Genomic DNA, 24,682 nt, shown 5'->3' on the forward strand with positions numbered 1-24,682 from the left:
ATCTTCCCTCTATCGACCTCCATCCCTAATTTCTTTAAGACAAAGTAAACATTCTTTTTTCTAAGAAGTCATGGCTATTCCTATCCCATAGAGAACAAAAGAAGAATAAATCTGGTTCAGCACTTCTCAGTCTTAAATGTGCATATACTCAAATTAAAACACCTGGAATCTTGCTAACATGTGTACTGAAAAGCAATGTTGGTGTAAGGTGGGGCCCAAGAGGCTCCAATTCTAATAAGCTCCCAGATGATACAAACGCTGCCTGTCCATGGTTCACATTCTAACAGCAAGCATTTAGGTCATTTGATTTTGCTACATATTATTTTGACTCTGCATATATTAATTTGGTTCTCCTATTAGGTCTTTTATCTTTGTGTGCAAGCTTTAAAGGGGAACTCTCACGGACAAATGGTCTTAAATGCCTCTGACAAATGTGTGTGTTCTGGGCAAGTATTTTGATACTTAAATGTGAGAGCAAATAGATTAGAATGTCCATCTTTGCCTTAAGGTAGAAAAAAAGGTGACTCGTATAGCTGGAACCATAATTCTTCAGACTAAACAAATTTCAAAAATACAAATACACCAGGATTTCCAGGTTAAGGTAGCCATGGCCAAACGTTGGTTGAGAGTCTCTAAGACCCTGTTACTCAAACTGTAGTCCACAGACTACAATGTCAATACCAGTCAACAATCCTGGGGAGCTTGTTAGAAATGAAGGCTATCAGGTCCCTCCTGGGACTGACTGAATCAGACTCTTGACACTAAACAAGATTCCCAAGGAGATCTGTATGAAATGTTAGCATTTAAGAAGCTAATACACACAAATTAATTAGTTGCAAGAGAGAATGCTGGGATAACAAATGTTAGTTTCTTTCCTTTTATTCATAAGACAAAAAAGCATTTTGTTGGGGCAGGTATTGTACTTCACTATGATGTTCAGAGTTACCCAGACAGTCTCTCTCTAAGTGATCACTATCTACTCAAATGTTATCTAGTGGCACCAAGAGTGACCATGGAGAAGGCACAAATGTATTTTCATTCATTTGGATGGTTTCAGATCACTAACTAATCTGCTAAGTAACCAGCTCCTCCCAAACCTACACAACTGAAAAGTTACTTCAAGGATGATAATGCATATGCTGAGAAAAATTCTGCCCCTGTTCAAATCCACTTGTTTAACCATCAAATCATTTTCTCTACATGGGAGTAGAGGTAAGAGTCCAGGACTTTAGGATACATGAAGTATTGAAATGGAAAAAAAAAATGTACATGTATTTTTTTCATGTTCATAGTTTTCATCAGAGTTTTCAAGGGTTCCATTATCCAAAAATGCTTGAGATAAATGCTGCCAAAGTTCACAAGTGGATTTTTAACTGCAAAGTGCCCTAGGACCCTTCAGTTCAGTTCAGTTCAGTCGCTCAGTCATGTCTGACTCTGTGACCCCATGAACCGCAGCATGCCAGGCCTCCCTGTCCATCACCAACTCCCGGAGTCCACCCAAACCCATGTCCACTGAGTTGGTGATGCCATCCAGCCATCTCATCCTCTGTCGTCCCCTTCTCCTCCTGCCCTCAATGTTTCCCAGCATCAGGGTCTTTTCAAATGAGTCAGCTCTTTGCATCAGGTGGCCAAAGTACTGGAGTTTCAGCTTCAGCATCAGTCCTTCCAATGAATATTCAGGACTCATTTCCTTTAGAATGGACTGGTTGGATCTCCTACTATACTTATACATATTGTAGCTTCCAAGAGAGGGAGTCAGTGGGTGCAGTCAGTTTTCAAACTTTTCTGATTATAAGCCTAGAATATTTTGTTCTCAAGCACCAAATACTATATCCTTGAACACAGAACAACCTTTCAAGGCCACAGTCAAAAAGTGTCCCTTGCAAACTGGAAGGAGCATTGTTTAGCTATAATGTTCCAGATTTTAGCTAATAAATGTATTTTTAATCTAGCAGTAGACTTCAGTAAATTCTTCAAAAATCATAAATCAGGATGGGGAACACATGTATACCTGTGGCGGATTCATTTTGATATTTGGCAAAACTAATACAATTATGTAAAGTTTAAAAATAAAATAAAATTAAAAACAAAACACCCATGAGAACAATAACAACAAAAAAAAAATCATAAATAGTGAGTGCTATAAAGAGAACTTTAATGTGATACTCAATGACAAGCTTCAATAAAATATGGGTTAATGCTTTATCATACTAGCTAAGGTTCAATTCCTGAAGGATTAACAGCAAACATTTCAAAAGTGATTTCACCTACATGATATTCAAAGACTGCAATGTAGTTAGAGGGCCACATTTCGTTACATGAATCCCTACAGATCTAGCCAGAAGTCATGAATAAAGTGTTACGTGTAATATTAAACTATAGAATAGTAAAAACTTCCAAACTCACAGGAACCACCATACATAGGAAACATAAGAAGTTTTAAGAAGGCACTAAAAAGAATAAATGTTATGTTTTAAAATATCTACAACATTAAATCCTACTTGATACATTTTATTTAAAATGTTCTCAAAGGTAACTAAAAAATGACTTTATTCAAGTGGGTCTAAACAGCACCTACACATCTAGCCATACTGCAATTATTTACAACAGTGAGAGTAAGGTTACCAATAGTTAGGCTTATCAACAGTCAACAAATTTCAGTACTTACCAATATTTTTCACTCTGCTTTTCGGCTGAGCAGAATGCCTCTTCTTACTCTTTGATTTGGGAGTTTTATCTTTAGATGCCAGGCTGGCCTGTGCAGATGCTTTTCTTGACTTGAATGTTTTAGTTACTGTTGTTGGATCTACTGGGTCAAGCATACTGTTAAAGCTTTCTAAGGACACTTCATCAAACTGGCGTCTTCTCCTACTGGTATCTAGTTGATTTTTGCGATTACTATTTGTTGTTTTCTCTACAGACACTGCAAATCCAGTCTTGAGAAATGGCTTTTCTACTTCACCTTCTTGGTCATAAAACCATGGTGTCCTACTGTTCTCCACCTCCTCTTCAGGCTGTTTTTGATTCCTTACCAATGAAAATAAGTTTTTATATATTACAATGATACATTTCTATGTCTATGGAAAACTCCAGATATACTTAATTTGTAGTGTACTAGTAGAGTCAGATAAATAAAAATTGTCAACAGACTATAAAAATATTCTCACCAAATATACATTAAATATGAAAACATTACACAGACTAATTTACTAAATTATTTTAAAATTTAATTTTGGATCTTTCTCACTAAACCATTTTCACTAGTTCAAGTTCCAAAGATCCAACATTCAAGATGGAAAAGAGTGGGAAAGAAAAATCAAGGGAGGATGGGACACAAAAGGAAAAAAAAAAACACAGAAACAACTGAAAAAGAACCATAGCTGGAAACATACATGGATCTGTGTCACCTACAGCAGTCCAAATATAACCAGAATTTGGTGAAGACAATTGGTCACATAACGAGTAATTTATTTCTCTGCACATTAAACCTCGTTTAGCTCTATTAGTCTAGTGTCACTTTCCAAATTTTATCTACTAAACATCCTTGAATATGTTAACAGGAATTTAATGGTTAACTAAGTCTGGGGGAAAATGGGCAAAACAAAGTTAAACAGGCACTTCTCAGAACTTTTAATATGCCAATGTCCTTTAATATATGTCTTAGAAGAGAACACAGTGAATAGGATGTACAAAACTTTTTATTACAGAACCTGACATGGACAACAGTGTTCCTAAGAATATAATTTGGGAGACACTGATCTACAGGGAGTAACTCAAGATAAAGACAGCAGACCTACAGTTTACATGCCAAATTCAGCTTGCTGCCTGTTTTTGTATGGCCTGAGAGCTATGAATGAGCTTTATATTCTTAAAAGGTTGGGGAAAAAACAGAGAAAAATAGCTTGTGACACATGAAAATCATATAAAATTCAAACTTCACTGATCATAGATCAAATGTTATTGGAACACAGCAATTAATATGTTTACATAACTGTTTATGAATGCTTCTGTGCAAAAATGGCATAGACAAATGGTTACCTCTATCTCTAGCAATATTTACTAGCTAGGCCTTTATAGGAACAGTTTCCTGATCCCAGCTCAAGACTACAAGGTTTCATTTGACCTCTTTGTTATCTCCAGCCATTTAATTCAGAGAATCTATAACAGCTGAAATTTTAGCAAGAGATGAGGTCTAATCTGAAGTAGTCAAATATTTAAAACAGTAATATCCAGATCCATCCTTTATTTTTTAACTATCAATTAAATATAAAATACAGTTAATACTGAAGTAGGGACCTTTCAACAGGAAGGCTAAGGCTTTGAATAAATGTCCATTGCTTAAATCATTTTTGAATGGCAACTGAGCACTAAACACGGTCTCAGGCTCTGACAATAGGATACTTTCACAGAATAAAATGAGACTTAGTAGGAAAAAGTGGTTACTACAGCTAAGAAAAGGCATCAACAAGTTCAGGGCAGTCTATCCCAGGATTCCTCAAGACAAACAGGAAGTCAAATTCTAAGAATTTGTTGTTAATTAAGTAAAAAATAAAAAAAGTTCATGATTTAAAAACTATCAAAGTGCTAAGAGCTTGAGACATGCCCCAACACATAACTAAAAGGAAAGTAATGTGACATATATTTATAAAGGAATAGGAAAGACAAAATCATACAGATACTTCTGACAGAACAAGTATTAGGCTCAACAAATCGAATTTTTCATCCTTTTAAAGTTTTTCTGAAGGAAATAACAATAAAAAGGTTATAATATTTTTATCAGCTGGCTATCAAAATCATTTTCTGGATTAAAACAATCATAAAAAACTTATTTACTGAGCCATAAAAATGCTTAGAGAATGATTAACCCGGGCCAGTAAGTCTTTCACACTATTTGAGTCAAAATTATAACTGGGAAGAATATCACATTGAAAAAATAGTAAACGTGTGAGAAACAAAGAAAATCCTGACTATGACTGATAGTATGTATCACTAAAACTTTCTTGGCAAAATTTGTTTTTACAATCTAATAGCATTCAACATTGTGTCTGGATGCACCCTGGGCACATACTCTAATCAGGGGCTATGAATCAAACAAGTCATCACTTTATAAAAACCATCCTCCAGTAGTTAATGTTAGTTTCCAGTTCTAAACCAATGAACAGTGAACTGTTTATAATCTTAAAGAAAGGTACGAAATCAAGGCCAAAGATACTCTATAGATTAGGTCTTATTCTTTCAAACTGAATCCCACAGGACACTCTGATCAAAACTCTGAACTGTTTTTGAACCAGCGTTAGCAGCAGATGTATGCCTGAGAGACCTCTGGTAAGAAGTCAAAGCTTCATTCTCAACACTCTCAAGCCAAACAATCACAAACATCCTCCCTAATTACATTTTCAAATGACATATAATACATATAATCACCAAGTGACGCTTAAGCAAATAATGGATTATGTTTACAATAAAGTACCTTTGTTTTTCTGCTCCAATAGAAGAACTACTTTCAAAAGGTTTTGGAAAAGCCATGTATTCTGTTTTCCCTGAAGGATTCTGGGCTAACGGTTGCTGCTGTTCAGTGGGTGTAGAAATATTTTGAGAAAAATCTCCAAAATTAGAAGGAAATAAAGGGCTGAAATTCATACCTAGTAAATAAAAACAATGGGTAAGATACAGAAGCACCTTTAACCTTAAAACAAAATTCAAAGATAGTTTTAATTAAATGTGCCATTCCAATCCACCAAAACAAAAAACTAATTAAAATAAACTAACAGGGTGGTTCAGTGGTAAAGAATCCACCTGCCAATGCAGGAGATGAAGGTTTGATCCCTGGGTCAGGAAGATCCCCTAGAGAAGGAAATGGCAGCCCACTCCAGTATTCTTGCTGGGGAAATCCCATGGACAGAGGAGCCTGATGGGCTACAATCCATGGGGTTGCAAAAGAGTTGGACACGATTTAGCAACTAAACAACATCACTCATTTATTTAATCACTGTTTTGCAGCTCAGTCCTACTATGTTTTCAGCATTGGTGATTCAAAGATAAATATCGATCCCCACCTCCTTAAGAGTTAAAAGTTAGAAAAAATAATACATGATATTTATCAAAGTAAGCATGACTCTACTGCAGGTGCATTAGACTCTACTGTAGGTGCATTACATGTTACTTCTTTCAATGCTCAAAACAATGCTGTGAAATAGGTACTGTATTTATTTGACTAGTGAGAAAATAGGCTTAGAGATCAAATGCCTAGTAAATGAAAGCAAAAGTTAGATCTCAGGTCTGCATGACTCCAAAGCTCAGGTTCTTTCCAATCTAACTGAGAAGTAAAATATAATCACATACTTTAACATACAGTGCTGCATCAGAGGTATTTGCAAAGGGGCCACTAACAACTTGGAGGAGAAGGGGAACAAGGTTTCAGGAAACTGAACTACATGATGAAGAATGAACAGTCTCTGAACAGAGCTGCCATTGGTAGAAGGCGTATTATGACAAAAAGGAACAGTACGTTTAATTGCCTATATTATTTGTTACTTAAACAGCCTAGTCAAAAAACATTTACTGCCAGTATTAACCCACACTCAAGAACTAAAAAACTTGTTAAACTGTTTAACACTATTACTTTTACAATCCCATTAAGAAAATACACTGTGATACATGGATATTTATATTTACAAAACCCTCCCAACCCTTTTTCTCTTCATATATTCTCTGGCAAACACCTTCAACTCCTCTCTCTTCATGACCCATCTAACTGAACATTCTATCTCCAGAACATTTTTAAAATTACTCCTTTTTCTTATCACTACTGCCAATGTCTTAGGTCAAGCTATCGTCCCCTTCCTGCTATTACTGCAATAGCCTTTTGTTCACCATCTATACTCTCAGCTCTGTCCCCCCAATCTCAATCAACTCTATGACTAGTGTCATCATTCTAAAATATAAATTTCATGCCATTCCTCTGCCCAAAGTCCGCCAGTGTCCCCTCTAGTAAGCAATGGAAAGTCCAAGCTTCTTTGCCCAGCACAAGGGCCTCTGCTGTGTTCCAGCACATGAACTACTCTGCCCCTGCCAAGGCCCAAAACACCAGCCACACTTTATGACCTCTAAATTCTTTACATGATACACTTGTTCCCCTGCTTTGCAACTCTAAGTGGTTCCACTGATCAGAAAGTCCTTTCCCTTCTAAACTCCCTGGAAAAAAGTTCTATTGGTTCTTTAGCTTTACTATCCCTTTCTAGATTTGCAGACAATCCGGTACCCGCAAAAAGCAGGCTATTCAACCCCACCTGCACCCAGCCTACAGCACCCATGACAAAGCACCAAGCATTTACTGACACTTTTAGCTTCCCCACTAGACTCTTAAATTCCTTAAAGCATCAGCTTTACTCATCTTTGAACCCCAGCCACTTATATACTGTATGGCACATGACAGGTGGAGAAAGTCTGAAAAAAGTCTGAACTAAATAAAAGTAAATATGAGCCTGAACCAAACAGTCACCCTTAGCCTAGAGGTTTATCTCCCTACGAAGACATAAAACTCCTCTAGAAGGGTGCTGTCCTATGCACCTCTTCTCTCCTAATATCTTACAGAGTACCCGATGTATAGTAGTCAGTAGACAAGTTAATTTCTTTCTTTGATAAATAGCTGTGGAATAATTCAAAGATGTTAAGACTAAGCAAACATTTCATAACTTTATTTCACTAGCAACCATATTCAGTTTAAACACTCACTATAAAGAATTAAAGTAGAGAAGAATTTATATTTTTCTTTGCAAACACTTCCTACCATTCCAAAAGTAAATGATAAAAATCCATGTATTACACAAATGTTATTCTCAAGGACTCTGCATTTACTTATTTTCCTTTAAGTTTTTGGCCACTTACTTGGTGCAAATGACGAAAAATTAGTAAATCCCGGTAGGTTAAACAGATTTACAGGCTGAGTTGGAAAGTTGAAAGGACAAAATAAACTGGGAGAAGGAGGGTGTGATGCACCACTGCCTCCTTCCTTGCTTGCAGGTTTTTCTGGATGCTGATTTTGTTGGTGCATGAGTTCACTGAGCATTTGTTTCAACCTATAAAAATTGAAGGAGTCAGTAATTTAAAGATTAGTTACATTAGCATCTATGTCAAGTATATCCAAGTGTGTGTGTGTGTATATATATATATAAAATGATTCAACAGTATGTGGAACACAGGGTTCTCTGGTGGCTCAGTGGTAAAGAATCTGCCTACCAATGCAGGAGACATGAGTTTGATCCCTAGTCTGCAAAGATCCCATGTGCCACGGATTAACTAAGCCCACGTGCCACAACTACTGAGCCTGTGCTCAAGAGACTGAGAACCACAACTACTGAAGCCTGGGCGCCCTAGAGCCCACGCTCTACAACAGGAGAAGCCACTGCAATAAGAAGCCTGTGCCAACTACAGAGTAGCCCATGTTCACTGCAACTAGAGAAAAACCCACACAGCAATGAAAATCCAACCCAGCCATAATTATATTTATTATATTTATAATAATAAATATAACATTATTTATAATGTTAAATAACAGTTAATTAAAAACAAAACAAAAAATGGTATGTGGAACAAACTGGCTGCTCTGATGTTTACTATAACAAATATTTGCTTGTGCTGCATGCTTAATAACTTAGCCTTTGCAACAAGAACTACACTTAGCACTTCTATCAGATAGGCATAATGACAACACTTTCACCTAAGGTTAAGTGTAAAGTTGAAAACCATAGTTATTTTTTTTAAGTCTGGTCCACAGAATTAAAAGAAAACATTAGGCAAAAATCACTGCTTATAAAATTCTCAGGAATCAGAGAAGATTCAAAAATGCAATTTGGTTCAGCCCTTCTCTCCCAGAAGGTAACTGTAAAACCTTTGCTTTTACACTGCAAACCAATGCTAAAACTGAGCTTTAGCACTGAGTACACATTCTCACTACTTCTAAGGAGCAAATTACCTCTGTACATTATTCTGCTGCCACGTTAGCTGGGTATAGCACTGGTTCAACTGGTGCATTATAAGGTGCACTTGCGGGGATGCAACACTGCTGGGCATAACACTATAAGGACTCGTGAGAAGAGTTTGTAGCAGACAAGACAGAGTCTGTGGAAAGAAAAAATTTTCCTTAACAGTTACCAATGACTTGAGAAAAATGTGTACTGCTTCAAAAACAAGATTAAAAAAATTTACTTGCAGAGTAAACTTTACCTGCTGGTCTTGCATTAAAGTCTGACAAATATTGACACTGAAATCAAGTTGTTTCTTTAGCTGATTAATTTGTTCTTGCCATTGTTCTTTCTCTTCTACATAAGAGAGTTCGGACACCCAGCGAAGGTTTTCCTGACGCTGCATGCTGATATTCTGTTGTCTTGTCTTGGCTAAAGGACGATAATTTCCATCTGCTGAAAAAGGGCGATTGTTCTTCCACCTAACACAAGATTTAAAGCATTGTCATTTTATGTAATTATGTGTATTTTAAATCTAGCAAAAAACCTTGATACCCTGCTTGGTCCCATACGCCTGTATTCCATTTTTAAGTTCACTGAACTTAAAATGTATGTAAAATAGAGTGAGAAAAATTCCGGATTTCTAGTCTTGTACAGTATCACTTTGCATTCCTTTTCAGTCTTTTTTCACTTATGTTTTACAGAGAAGAGTTCATATAATTCTGTATTCTTCAAAATGAAAAGTTATTATGGATACTTTATCACAAGCATTTTCCCACTCTTCAAGCCTTTAAGCTTAGCCACATAACACCCCATCAAGTGCAACTACTTAAACCATCTTTTTATACATGAAATGTATTTTGGTTATAAATAACAATGCAGTAGACATCTTTGCTGACACATCTTTTTTTTTACTATCTATGATTTTTATTTTTGCTTAATTCCCCAAAACAAGAGTGAAGATCAAAGATAATCAACCTTCCTGCTATCGAGCTGGAATCTATCTTGACAACAGTCTCCTGTGATAAAGTAAACACCCTATGTGGTCTTTGTCCCAGGTTCCCAGCACAGAGCTCCTAACTCCTGACCATCTCCTGAGTGCCAACTGCTTCTGTTATTCATCATGCGCTCCTTTTGGCAAACCCTAGTTAGCTTCATGATGAGGACTGGTCACCAGAAAAACCAACCAGATGTTAGGTTGGAACTTTCAGCATTCCCCAAACTTCCAGGGAGGGAGACTGAGCTTAATCGCCAATAACTTAATCAATTCTGCCTGTGTAAAGAAATCACCATAAAAACTCATAAACAGCATGGTGAGGACAGCTTCTGGGTTGAACACAGTGAAGTACTAGGCAGCTGATGTGCCCAGAGAGGGCATAAAAACTCTTTGCTCCTTCCCAACCCACCCATGCTTTACACATCTCTTTCTCTGAGTAATATCTTTCATAAGTTAGTAAATACAAGTATTTTCCAGAGCTCTATGAGCTGTTTTAGCAAATGATGGAACATGAAAGAGGCTGTTGCTGTTGTTGTTCAGTTGCTAAGTCACGTCCTAACTGCACACGCCGGGCTTCTCTGTCCATCACTATCTCCCTGAGTTTGCTCAAACTCATGTCCATCGAGTCAGTGATGCCATCCAGCCATCTCATCCTCTGTCACCCCCTTCTCCTCCCACCTTCAATCTTTCCCAGCATCAGTCTTTTCCAAGGAGTCAGGTCCTAGCACCAGATGGCCAAAGTATTGGAGCTTCAGCATCAGTCCTTCCAATGAATATTCAGGGTTGATTTCCTTTAGGATTGACTGGTTTGATCTCCTTCCTATGCAAGGGACTCTTGAGAGTCTGCCCAGCACAACAGTCTTCCCAGCACTACAGTTCAAAAGCATTAATTCTTTGGCACTCAGCGTTCTTTATGGTCCAACTCTTACATCCATACATGACTACTGGAAAAACCATAGCTTTGACTATACAGACCTTTGTCGGCAAAGCAAAGCCAGGAAATCCCAAAATCTATAGCCAAGTCATACAGAAGTGCGGGTGCTCTGAAGACTCGAGACTTTAAAGTGGCATCTGAAGTGAGGGCACTCTTCTTGGGACTGAGTCTCCTAACCTGTGGAGTCTGGCCAACTCCAGGCAGTTAGTGTTGGAATTATGTAGTGGAACATGCACTTGGTTCAGGTAACTGAAGAACTGCTTGGTGTCAGAAAGACAGGAAACTCTTTAAAATCAAGCAAAAAGTTGAAACACTGAAACTAACCTATTTTTAGTTTCCTTTACATTGTAAGAATTACGATTTGCACTGTTTGGAGGATACATATGAAAGTTATCATTGGAACTGGCATCTTGCTCCTCCTCTTCCTCCTCTTCATCTGTCCGAATAATTCCTTCAGAAAGGTAACCATCTTCATCCCCTTCTTCATCTAGGGCACACTGGGTAGAACCTCCCCAAGTTGCCATTGTTCTGGAGATTAAGAGACAAAATACAGATCATTCTGGAGATGAGCTACTTCACCTCCTACTATGAAACAAACTCTATACCCCTCACCAAAAAAAATTACATAAATATATGTACATGTATATGCATACATGGGTTGTGTATATAAAACTTCATTTAGGGATAATTAACTATGAGATGGCTGTTACTCTCCAACTGCTGTAATATAAAATGTTTACTCTGACTTCCACAAAACAATTCTTCAAATAGATTAAACCAGTAATCATATCCCCTGGGACTCATTCCTAAAGTAAACCTCCCTCAGCTTTTAACTTTTCCATGAGTGACAGTTTTCTAGATCAAAACCCTCAAGAAAATCTCTATCAGTTTGGTCAAGTGTCTTAGTAATTTTTTAAAAAAATTTTAAAAGAGAGAAAAGTGATGCTATGAGAAGTTACAACAGAAAGTAGCTGCACTGAGTCACAAAGGTGATGCATAACACCCAAGCCTCACTGCAATAGCAGACTTGTGCTGTGATGCAGAGGGAAAATGAGGCTTGCCTATCCTACAAGTGTTAAGTTGGTGGTATTTTTTAAACTGATTTAAACACCTCTCTTACTTTTCTGTTCTGCTTTGCTGAGGTGTACACAGGTTCTCAGATCCATCACTTCTCAGTGAAACAGCCACTGGAGATGCAGTTTCAGCCAGACCTTGCCTCCTCTGATGTTCAGCCATCAGAGCTTCCAGCTGCTTTCTTCTCTGTCGTAGCTCCTCCCTTAACATTTCATGTCTTCGCATATCTGACCATACCTGTTATTTCAAAAGTTACAGTCAAGTTACTATAAATACTGGATTTGTTTCAGCCTTAAAGAAAAACAGGTTAATACTATTGCTAACACCAACAAAAATTTCTATCCTGACTCTATCCTTTCTACACTGAGACACCCATGAAGGTTAAAATGCTATTTTAGTAATAACATGTATACCTGTGGCGGATTCATTTTGATATTTGGCAAAACTAATACAATTATGTAAAGTTTAAAAATAAAATAAAATTAGAAAAAAAAAATTAGGCAACCATTAATTCTTAATGAATACAGTCAGGAGACACGCAAGTCACGGTTTCCATCTCTGGGTCAGGAAGATTCCCTGGAGGAGGAAATGGCAACCCACTCCAGTATTCATGTCTGGGAAATCCCATGGACAGAGGAGCCTGTGCCACAGTCCATGTGGCTGCAAAAGAGTCAGACATGACTAAGCAACTGAACACGGACATATTAACTTCATCAACTATTGAGAGAAAGTTGTTATGTTTTCCACAAATCACATATAAATAAAATGCCAAAGGACAAGTTTTTCTAATTGAAATGAATACTACTTACTGTAACTATTCCTTACATACAAGTCTGCCAAATATTTGTTAATAAAGGGCAAGACTTAAGATATTTAGAAGTATCTCAACTTAATTACTTTTTGGAAAAAATTATTTCTTTCCACAACTTAATAGGCTACATAATAGGCTACATTTAAAAACATGTTTCACGGATATTCAGTTTTCTTCCTTAAGACATGACTTAAGACCCAGGAACAAGATGCAATATACAATACCTCATTATCTACCACTGAAGAATCATGAGGCTCAAAACCAGATTTGTTTGTACTGGCTTCATTCTCATTAACGGTTGGGGATGAAGTAACAGCTGGCATATGTGTTTTTGTGGGACAATTACCCACACTAGCAGCTGACAGCTAAAAAAGAATTAATAAAAACTATTATAAAGAATTAAAGTAATTATGTTAATTTCATAAAAGCAATTATTCACCATTTCTCTAGGGCTTTGGTACCATATTTAGTTTTTTATTGCCACACCTCAATTGCCATCATGATTCAAAGAAAACCTAACATAAGAAAACAAGATGAAAATGCAGGCTAAAGATGATCAGTATTACTAACCCTCCAGAACATGAGGAATAAAACATTACTGTGGAAAATGTCATATACTCAACCCAACTCTAGCATATATTCCTCTGGTATTTAGACTGGGAACAAGAAAAAAGATGTAGACAAAGAATAAAAGATAAACATCTAGAAAACAAAGTTATATTAGAAATATCACTTGATACATCTCCTTTTCTTTGAAAACAAAACCTGACTCATAAATAAAGCTATTCATAACAATAAAGTGTAGGAAAAACCTCCAAAAGAATGGATAGTTCCCTCCCATATTAACCCTACTCCTGATTACATGACATGGACAAAGACTGTACATTCTCTGCTCAATCTCAAACACCCATGTGTGGGGTACCATTTAATAAGCATATATACATATAATATTCAAACTACAAATAAAGTATTTTAATTTCCAAAAAAACTCACAGTAGCTTAACAGCTTTACCATGTAATTTTAGACCAGTAAGAAATGGAAATGCTTCTCCCTTAACTGCAAAGTTCAAACCAAAATATCTTAATAAATAGTTATGAACACACATGTTCTGAATCACTAGCCAGGCAGCCCAACAAGTGAAGAATGTAAATAATCAGAGTTAATTCATACATGCTATCTTTCACAGTATAAAGGTACATCCCTAACCCATTTCATTTGTCCCTCCATTTCTTTAATCATGAAAGATTTATAAATCTATCATATTAGTACTAGAAAAGACAAGGAGTACTTTCAATTGACATTAAGGCTTTAAACATCTTTCTTCAGACAAACAAAGAAATTTCCTAATTACCTGTAGGTTAGGACATGCCTTTTGCAATTCTTGAATTTTCTCTTGAATCTCAATCAGTTTCTTTCTTTCTTCCTGCAATTGTTTGAGTTCTCTCTGTTGCTGCTGTAGTTTAGCCTCATAAAATTTCTCTCTATAATTAAATTGACATTATATTTATGGACTCCAATAAATCTGATAACAGCATTAAACATGATGTAGTAGAGTACCTATGGAGACTTTCTAACAAGCACTAAATTTTTATGACATGAAAGTCAGAAGCTTAACATACCTTGCCTTTTCATTTACTCTAGCATCTTTTTGTGTTTTATTGGCATTTCCTCTAGTGTTATTTGCATTTTGTTTGGTGTCTTCTGCTGGGAAGAAATCCTCCACAGAAGTAACTCCTTGATTGGCTGCATCATCGTCCTAAAATAGCATCATTATATTAAAATCATCTTGATATGTAAAGACATTATCCAATTCATAACTTAGTAAAATATGACTCGGTTGTAAAATTCACATAAAATTGAAAGCAGTAGGGAAAGCATGATTTTTAGAGAATAATGAAGTTCATCTTCTACCAATGACAAGAAATAAAGTACTAAAACTAAAACAGTACATTAATAATTTGAGCTGCCAATTACCTAGTACTGGCAAATACTAGTTTGACTTTTCCTTCCTTGACTAGATTGTGAACTATCAAAAAACAGTTTATATGAAAAAGATAAAAACTGCATCACTGAAGCTGGGAACTCTTGATATGAGATCATTTTTCTTCAGATATATAACTTTTATATCAACAATTTAATAATTTATGTCTAGTATCACTTGCTCAGTTAGTTTTCCATTTCCTCACTTTGGTATTTAGTTTGTGAAACAAGTACCAATGGCTCCCAATAGAAAAGCTAATGAGAATGAACCATCTCAAATGTGTCACTGGAAAAACAACAAAAAATTACTTATCTTCCTAACAGTAGGTCCATATCTTCTTTTAAAATCAATGTACTTATTAAACTGTTAAGACTGGAGGTCATCTGTCACATTTTCTTAAAAATATTTAATACTGTACACTTTATACATGCTTTCTCTGCAGATATCAACTGAAACTCTAACTGCTGGATATAGAATTATAGTAAAATCTTTTTTTTTTTTTTTTTTTTTTAGAATTATAGTAAAATCTTAAAGAGTTAAAGCTGACTAGATTGCAAACCTGTCTAATCCATTTTAAGCTTCTAGACATGGTGTTACTCTGGTCTTCTCATGGATCTAAAAGCTAAGCTAATATATTACTAATACAGTAAGCTTAAAAAGAACTGAGTTACAACCCAAAGATACCAAAAATGGATCATGAGGCATTTTCACACAATAAGTGGAAAAACCAAAGTATGAGAAAAAAAAATACCCTGAAGTTTCAGATTGTTATATGAGGGTGTCTGATCACTTGATATAAACTCCAACACTAAAAGTAACTGACTACAGAATTACTGATGTAATACATGTTGTATTACAAGAGATTGGTTCAAGATGGCGGAGCAGAAGGACAAGCGCTCATGTTCTGAGAGAGCACCAAAATCACTACTAGCTGTTGAACCACCATCGACAGGTGGACACTGGAACCCACCAAAAAAAGATACTCCACATACAAGGACAAAGGAGAAGCCACAATGAGATAGGAGGAGGGTCGCAATCATAATAAAACCAAATCCTATACCCAGCAGGTAGGCGACCCACAAATTGGAGAACAATACTACCAAAGAAGTTCTCGCACTATTGTGAAGGTTCTAAGCAGCCCATCAGTCTCCCCAGCCTGGGGATCCGGCAAAGGGGCTGGGAATCCCCAGGGAACCTGACTTTGGAGGCCAGTGGGGTTTGATTATAGAACTTCCATAGGACAGGAAACAGAGACTCTACTCTTGGAGGGCACTAACACATTGTTTTACAGACTAAGATACATCAGATGGACATGTGGAGACTTAAAAGACATCATAAGGTTTTACAGAACATATAAGCTGTCTCATTTAATCTAATCAGGAATAATGATAGTTTTATACAATCATGGTAACTGTATAATTGTTTTGAACTTCTCCTGAGTCCCTTGGAAAAAAAGGATATGAGTAAAGGCACAAGCAAAAGAAAACTACCCATAATAAAATAAATAAAACTTATCAATCTTAAACATACAAAAATTTGGGGAGTTTTGGATCATTTTTTAAAAAGCTCTCAGGACAAGGCCCCTTAATCCTTTGGGGTTGCAGTTTTCTTTTTTTTTCATACATGTCATTTCCCTAAAACAAAAGAGCTCCAGTCAACATAAACCTGAAGTTAAGCTGACTCATCTCTAAGCCACCAAGTTATTCACCATTTCTGATTTATTATTCCCAAGCTGGAATCAGGATTGCTGGGAGAAATAACAACAAGCTCAGATATGCAGATGATACCACTCTAATGGCAGAAAGTGAAGAGACACTGAAGAGCCTCTTGATGAGAATGAAAGAGGAGAGTGAAAAACCAGGCTTGAAACTCAACATTAAAAAAACTAAGATCATGGCATCTGGTCCCATCACTTCATGGCGAACAGAAGGGGAAAAAGTGGAAACAGTGACAGATTTTGTCTTCTTGGGCTCCAAAATCACTGCAGATGGTGACTGCAGCCACAAAATGAAAAGATGCTTGCTCCTTGGAAGGAAAGATATGACAAACTTAGCATATTAAAAAGCAAAGACATCACGTTGCCAACAAACATCCATATAGTCAAAGCTACTGTTTTTCCATTAGTCATATACACATGTGAGAGTTGGACCATAAAGAAGGCTGAGCACTGAAGAATTGATGACTCCAAATTGTGATGCTAGAGAAGACTCTTGACAATCCTTTGGCCTGCAAGAAGATCCAATCAGTCAATCCTAAAGGAAATCAACCTTGAATATTCACTGGAAGGACTGATGCTGAAGCTGAAACTCCAGTACTTTGGTCACCTGATGCAAAGACCTGGCTCACTGGAAATCCTTATGTTGGGAAAGACTGAAGGTTAAAAAAGAAGGCAGCTGCAGAGGATGGGGTGGTTAGACAGAATCACCAACTCAATGGACAGGAATTTGAACAAACTTCAGGAGATATAGTCAAGGATAAGGTAGCCTAGTGCGCTGCAGTCCATGGGATTGCAAAGTCAGACACGATTTAGCAACAGAACAACGTTATATGTATAAACATATAAGGTATTATTTATATTTCATAATTATTTATCTGTGTAATTATATAGACAGGTATATATACACTGATATGAAGTCGGAGAAACCTGGCATGCTACAGCTCATAGGGTCACAAAGATCTGGACATGACTTAGTGACTGAAAAACAACACACTGATATGAAGAAATCTCTGACATGTGTAGTAGGAAAAAAAGCAAGTTGTAAAATAATATAATCTATATAAACACAAAGAAATAAAAAACAAAACTTTTATGTAATTTTTGTTTACAACTGCAAACTGATTTAAATGCACAGCAACCTCTGTAAAGGAGAATGGGATTATGAAGGTTCAGAGGGAGTTTATGAGTAATATTTCTTTTATTTTAAAATAAAGTACACAGTCATCTTTCACTTGAGTAATTTAAAATAAGAATTTCAAAAGAGGTTTTAAATAATACTTGAAATTTTTTATTCGCCAAAAAAATTTTTTCTATACATTTATTAGTGTGGTTATATACACTTCATTTTTTCAACGTAACGTAAGCTAAGCAAACCTAAATGAAAACAAATGATTAATTTTACCAGAAGATTTCTGGATTTCAAAAATCATATAAATTTGAATACTTTAGAAACACTCTTAAGGATACTTCTATACAGTGATTACGCTGCTGAGAAAACAACAGAAATATATATGTAATAGATGAATGATTTTTAAAAGTTTAGTCATTTTTAAAAAGGTTTAGAGCTAGTCATAACTTTGAACCACAACAGTTAATAAATACACTGTCTAGAGTGTATTAATAATTATATAATTTTATGTTCATATATACAAATGGCTTTTTTAAAATTTACAGCTAATAGGTCCAACTTTACTTATTTGGCCTTACTGAATAAAATTCAGACAACATATGGTTTTTCTACATCAAGTGAGTTAAGATCTCAGCTAGAAGTCTCAACTCTGGCTCTGACAATAGTACAACTGTGGTTAATTAACATTTCTAGTCTGTATGTATATCCACCTAAATGAGATGCTACTGCGTTCTACAAGATACAGAACTAGAATCTCTGGCAGGAAGACAAACTTGTTTTTGTAATAAAGCTATACTGGTACACAGCCATGCTCATTTGTTTACTGTCTATTGCTGCTTTTGTGCTGGGTATTATGACAGAAACTTTATGGCCCACAAAGCCTAAAATAATTACTAATTCACCCTTAGGAAAAGTTTGCTGATCTCTGGTAATATGGCATGTAAAGTGCTAAGCATATAAACTACTATATAGTTAGAATCCAATAAACATATACTAGTATACTTACACCCACATAATTATCAAACATATACACACATTTTACCTTATAAGACTATACATTTTTTGACAGATTAAAAAAAAAAAAAAGCAGTATTTACCTGCACCATGGCTACAAGGTTCTGTAAGTGTCTAAGTTTCAGTTTTGCAGCCATAAGCTTCTGGATCTTATGTTCAAATTCAGCATCTTCAGGAGTCTCAATGATCAGGCTGCTGCTGTGACTAGACAGTGAAGCTCCACTGAGGGCCTCATCTTCTGCTTCCTCCTCCTCCTCCTCCTCATCATGACCTTGTGCAACAGGCATCTCCTGTTCTCCTTCTCTATTGTATCGACAATCTGCTGAAAATATGTATCACTGAAATGCAGTAACTTAATGAACTTAATTAAGAGCTCTAAAGAAAGAAAATCCACTTCCCAAGAGTATGGTACAAGTATCTGTGAATAGAGTCAATCATACCTGAAGGAGGAGGCATGTTTAGAGCCCTTATGTTGGCAGCAGACCTGTTGTTAATTTCACAGTTAGAATTAACTGCTCGCCCATCTCTATTGTTAGAAACACACTGTGCATTAGAATTACTATTTACTTCGTTCCAGGTGGCAGCCACTTGTGGATTTCTGAAAGGAAGGAAAACAGCTTCAAGTTACTTAAAGTAAAAAAATATATGTAATATTAAAAAATCAAAGTTTTAGAACTACTAAAAAAATAATTCCAAACTATGAACATCATTGGCTATTTCATCTTTTAAATAAATGGCTCCTGCATTTCACTGGCTTCAACTATTCAGAAATTTAAGAAGAAAAATATCTAAAAAAATCAAAATTACAACAAAGAAAATTAAAATTACACCAAAAAATAAAGACACAGGAAAATGAGAAATTATATACTTCTTATAATTAACTTATATTTGATGTAACAAACAGCAAATTTACTAAACTTCTGTACTCAATAAATCCCTACTTGCTTTTCTTTACAGGACAAGTTAAGATTACACTGACCAAACAGCAGACTTACAGGAGAAAAGCTTAAGTAAAATGCAAACAGTAAGCACTCTACTGAGGGTTTTCTGTTCCATATTAAAAGTACTATTAGAATGAGTATGTTAGAAAAACAAACTTGAAAAAAGTTCTCACCGAATGTGAGTAACAGGTTCAGAGTTTTCATGCTCAGAATCATATTCCGACTCTTCAGTTTCTTCTTCTTTTGTGTTTTCATTCACAGCATCTGTCATCATATCTGATGTTTGCTCATAATAATGAACTAATTCTCTTAGTTCATTCAACCTCTTTCGAACTTCATTTAACTTCCTGATAAACAACAAATATATACAAATTAATACCCATTTTAGTAAAATAAAGAATACACCATTTCCATACAGTAGCAGCCAGCACATACAAATGTTAAACTCAGTCAAATACCCAGGGTACGAGACTGCAATGAATTTAATTTCAAGTACAAGTCATTCAAAATCTCATCACCTTATATCTAAACGTTACAGACAAAAATGTAAGAAATTCTCCTTAAAGTGCTCACTTTAAACAGGTACAAATGTTAACAGCTTAAATCTTAATGTCAAAGATATTCCTAGGTTTCTTAATAAGTATCAAGAATGTGAAGTACTAAATATTTCATTTAAATAGTACCTCTCAGGCAAATCCAATATATAGGGATTACTGAGCATTTACTGAAGATTCTCAATTTGTCTACAATATATAGAGCTCTATAAAGTATGTCACATTTTACAAAAAATAATAATTAGGTTGTTTTTACTGAATTCCAGGAATAATGCCAATAGTTTTTAATACTTAAAACACCTTTATCATCAAATATATTATGCCAGATGAAGAGAAAGAGGCTTAGTGAGGGTGCTATTCGTCCAGTCACACAGCCTTGTGAAATACAACTTCAAAGCTATCTGACTCTACAGTCTGGGCTAAAATACACAGATCTTTTCACTGCAGTACCTTTACTTGTAAAATGGGAATATATTATGTACTGCTGTGCTCATTCACTCAGTCTGGTCTGACTCTTAGTGACACTATGGACTATATAGCCCACCAGGCTCCTCTGCCCATGGAATTTTCCAGGCAAGAATACTGGAGCAGGTTGCCATGCCCTCTTTCAGGAGATCTTCCCAACCCAGGGATCAAACCCACGTCTCTTGCATCTCCTGCACTGGCAGGTAGATTCTCTACCACTGTGCCACCTGGGAATACCCCAGGAATACATTAGCTCACAGAAATTACATTTCTCTGGGATAACTCAAAAATGCATGTATAATACATACACACTTGCTCTTCCACTATATCACTTAGGAATGTTTATCATATTAAATTCAGTTTTTCCAGAGTTTTCAACAACAAAAAACCCTAAATTTGACCCTATGATTCAATTATAATCTATGTAAACAATGTGCGTATAAATTATTTACTGGAGTTTTTCAGTTGGATTTAGGTGGCCTTCATTTTCATTCTGATTCTGAGAAACTAGAGAAGCAGCAGGATAAGGAACAGATGGCGTGAGGTTATTGGATTCTCCATTGACCACTGGTGTTAAGACTACAGGAGCAGAAGGAGCTGTGGTTGTACTTCTCTGATCCACACTCCTTTGTGGAGAGGCTGAAGAAGGCACAACTACCAAAAAAAAAAAAAAAAAAGCCAGGTAACATACATAAATATAGCATCAAACAACACATTCACAGTTTGCTTGGATAGAGAAAAATGAAAACTAAAAGTCATTAACATCTTAAATTCTGCAGCTTTAAAATGTGAAACTTAAGCATATAACATCCAGGCTACTTGTTAATTAAGAAGTCCCTCAACCAACCAGAGTTAAAACAGAAGGGAAAGAAGAGCAGGAAGACAAGATGGAAATCAACAAGAACTATGATATTCTACCTTGAAAAATTAACGAGAGTGCTTCTGTGATCAATTTGGTTCTAGGTTAAGTTAAACACAGCCACTGTGTATGATGTACAGCCCATGAGCTACAAATTTACGGGGCAGCCCTAGCTGATCAGGTCCCTGAGAATGTTCCACTCCAGAGGGATTCTATCTGGTCTCCAAGATAGAACTCTTCTTGTTCCAAAAGATAAAGCAAAATTGTTAAAGTGACTGTGGTACATTACACCATGAAATGCAATAAAATTTTCTAATTGGTTGATGGCTAATCCTCTGCAGTTCTTGAACTACATTTTAATTACTCTTCTGTCCACACAAATCAAAGATATTTTATGCTTTCAAATGCAATGAATGAAGGCTAAGAACCTTTGTGCTTCTCTCCTACCACTCTAAGCTATAATCATTTATCTTTCTCACAATGACAACCATCATTTGTTGCTCACATTACCATCTACTACAGCTGGTTACCAATAGTCTTTTCTTTCTATTCCTTGACTGTTTTACCTTTTGCTGCTGCTTTCACGCTTTTTCCCAGAGAAAAGTATGATTTTTTAGTCTCAGTAGACAGAGTGCTCCTTCCTTTATATATATAAAGCTGACCACAAGGCTCTGAGTACAACTTCCGAAAAACTTAAGACGTTTTTCTTGGTTATGATCATCAGTTTAGGAAGAATAAGCATTGGGATTAGATTATACTCTGGAGGAGGGGGGGAGTAGCTGAAGTCGGGGGAAAGAAAGGAGTGTATTTCAGGGAAGAAATAGTACACTTCTTTGAGGGTGGCAGAGAATTAGGTTAAAGAACAAGGAACAGAGGTCCAGAGATGATGTTTTCTATCCCTCGTTTTTTCTTTAATAAGACAGCAGCTGAAGAGAATAATGACCAGTGGGGTTGATCCTGCCAATTCTGATTTCCAACGCTATAGCTCCTACTATCAACTGTTTGAGGAAGAGGCGTGACCAGACTTGGAGAAGGATAAGGTTAAATGAGGACAAGTAACTAGATCTCAATTAGACAAAGGCAAGTAAAACATGAGGTCGGAAAAGACAGTTTCTACAGTATAACTGAGATGACCACTGGTTTTCTTATATAACTAACTAGTTATAAATCAATATAAATAACTAGTACAATCAGCCCTCCATATCCAAGAGATGTGCAGATTTAACAAAAAGCAGACAGAAAATATTCAGGAAAAAAAACAAAACAAAACGTGGATCTGCAGCATGCTGGTTAACTGTCTACACAGCATTGACACTGTATTACGTATTTTAAGTAACCCAGAGATGATTTCAAATGGACTGGATGAGGTGCTTAGATTATATGTAAATTCTATGCCATTTAGATAAGGGACTTAAGCACCCTCACATTTTGTCATCTGTAGAAGGTGTGGGTGGGAGTACTGGCACCAATCCCCCATGGATACTAACAAATGGTTGTATAATTATTTAACTAGTATTAACTAGGTTGACTGTATGCCTTTTCTATTCCTGCCTGAGATGACTATTTCTATATTTCAAAAAATGAGGTGTTTGGAACTTTCTGGACTAAGTTTTTCATATCTCGATTTTTTTTGTATAAATACTTCCTAAATCTGTTTTATAATTTTAAAATAAATGTACTAATCTGGTTTAGTTTTTCTTTAAGGAAAAATTCTGGATATGCTAAAAAGTGCAGCATTACTATGTCCAAGTATCTAAGTGCTTTGATACTTTTCCCTTTCTAAAATGCTACCAATTTTTCAAGTCCAAATTCATCTTTTTTTCTGAATTTTACAGAACATATCTACCATCTATTTGGCTCTACATTATATTGCTTTATTACTCAAAAATGTTTCACATGCAAGTGCTATTTCACCACAAAAATCTTAATTTTGGGTAACTATGCATTCATTCATTCATCAAATATTTACAAAGTAATTACTACACGCTGACATATATACTTATGCATCCTATACTTAAGACTACTGAGCCAGATTTACTTACATGATGAATTGTTCAAATGCTGATCTCGAAGTGTATGAAGTTCTCCAAGAAGTTTGTCCATTTTTTGTTTCTTTTCTTGTAACACTCTCATCTTGCTAAAAAGTTGGACTTTCTCATCAGGTAAATGCTCTGAAACTGATGGATTTCTGCTCTGAGAAATCTCCCTAGTTAATGAAAGACTTTCTGCTTGTCTTCTATTGTCTGGAACAGCTGGAGGCTTATTAAAAAAAAAAAGAGAAGAAAAATAAAGGCAATTCAAGGTTGCATTCTCATTTTAAAGATGCGTAAATATTCTTTATAAAAAGAGATAAACAACTGTATTGTGCTGCTGGGTAAGCGTGTCTTTCCTTTTCCTCAATTGCATACAGTTTTCTGATGTGCCACTATATATAATGTGATATATACTGTTTTATAGACACAAATAACTACACAGTGGGGATTTATTGGATGTTATTACCTGGATCTAAATTAAGTTCTAGAAATGCCACATTTTATACAGAATAAACCTTCAAAAATCTCATCCTCTCTCTTGCCATCTTTTTACAATCACCATCATACACTTCTTAACCTATCGGTTTTTCCTAACACTTCTTTCCTATTAAAAAAAATTAATGAAACATTTATGAAACATAAATCCACAAAGGATTAGGGAATCATATATGAATTACCACCACTGACTTTAGTCCAATTTCAATATTTAATATTAAGATGTTATGGGAAAAACCCCAACAAACTTTTTGGCTAACTCAATATTTTGCCACATTCACGTCAATTCTTTTAGAGAAATATTATGAATATAATATTAAAGCTAAAGCTTTGTAGGTACAAAACCTCAACCAATTACTCTCTCAAGAGATAACCACAATCTGGAATTTGACATCTACCATTCTCATACATGTTTTTATTTTGTAATACCTGTCCATGTATCCATAAAAAATATACACTCATTACTCATTAGATAAGCTAAGTGGTATCCTTCTTAAACTTTCATTTTCATTCATTAGCTTTGGTTTGTTTACTCTAACTGGTTATGGGATTTCGCTCTGTGTATATATCATAATTTATTAACCCATTTTCCTGTTCATGGACATTTAGATTGTTTCTACTTTGCTATTAATACAATACTGCCATGAACATTCTTGTATGTATCTCCTTTTGAATATCTGAGAGTTTCTCCAAGGTGGGCCACTGCAGGGTCAC

At 35.8% G+C, this 24,682-nt stretch overlaps 1 protein-coding gene across 50 annotated transcripts in view; it reads right to left on the reverse strand.

Moving 5' to 3' along the window:
• Positions 1-24,682, reverse strand: part of PCM1 (pericentriolar material 1) — a 90,984-nt gene that overhangs the window by 37,121 nt on the left and 29,181 nt on the right. For 25 of the 50 annotated variants that reach the window (XM_086380589.1, XM_086380614.1, XM_086380621.1 and 22 more), the window contains 15 exons: positions 23,483-23,699; positions 21,034-21,235; positions 19,736-19,909; positions 19,062-19,219; positions 18,705-18,940; positions 14,400-14,536; positions 14,132-14,261; positions 13,004-13,144; positions 12,015-12,205; positions 11,219-11,422; positions 9,226-9,445; positions 8,975-9,120; positions 7,888-8,078; positions 5,471-5,642; positions 2,669-3,027 (listed from right to left, as the gene is read on the reverse strand). In XM_086380589.1, coding sequence (XP_086236715.1) covers positions 2,669-3,027; positions 5,471-5,642; positions 7,888-8,078; positions 8,975-9,120; positions 9,226-9,445; positions 11,219-11,422; positions 12,015-12,205; positions 13,004-13,144; positions 14,132-14,261; positions 14,400-14,536; positions 18,705-18,940; positions 19,062-19,219; positions 19,736-19,909; positions 21,034-21,235; positions 23,483-23,699 — 2,878 coding nt within the window. Of the gene's footprint in view, positions 1-2,668; positions 3,028-5,470; positions 5,643-7,887; positions 8,079-8,974; positions 9,121-9,225; positions 9,446-11,218; positions 11,423-12,014; positions 12,206-13,003; positions 13,145-14,131; positions 14,262-14,399; positions 14,537-18,704; positions 18,944-19,061; positions 19,220-19,735; positions 19,910-21,033; positions 21,236-23,482; positions 23,700-24,682 lie in introns of all 50 variants that reach the window. The other 25 variants (XM_086380599.1, XM_086380587.1, XM_086380612.1 and 22 more) reach the window with 1 other exon arrangement.

This window comes from Bos grunniens, chromosome 27, assembly GCF_055505025.1.
Source record: "Bos grunniens cultivar Pamir isolate PY7600 chromosome 27, Bosgru_T2T1.0, whole genome shotgun sequence".
NCBI lineage: Eukaryota > Metazoa > Chordata > Mammalia > Artiodactyla > Bovidae > Bos > Bos grunniens.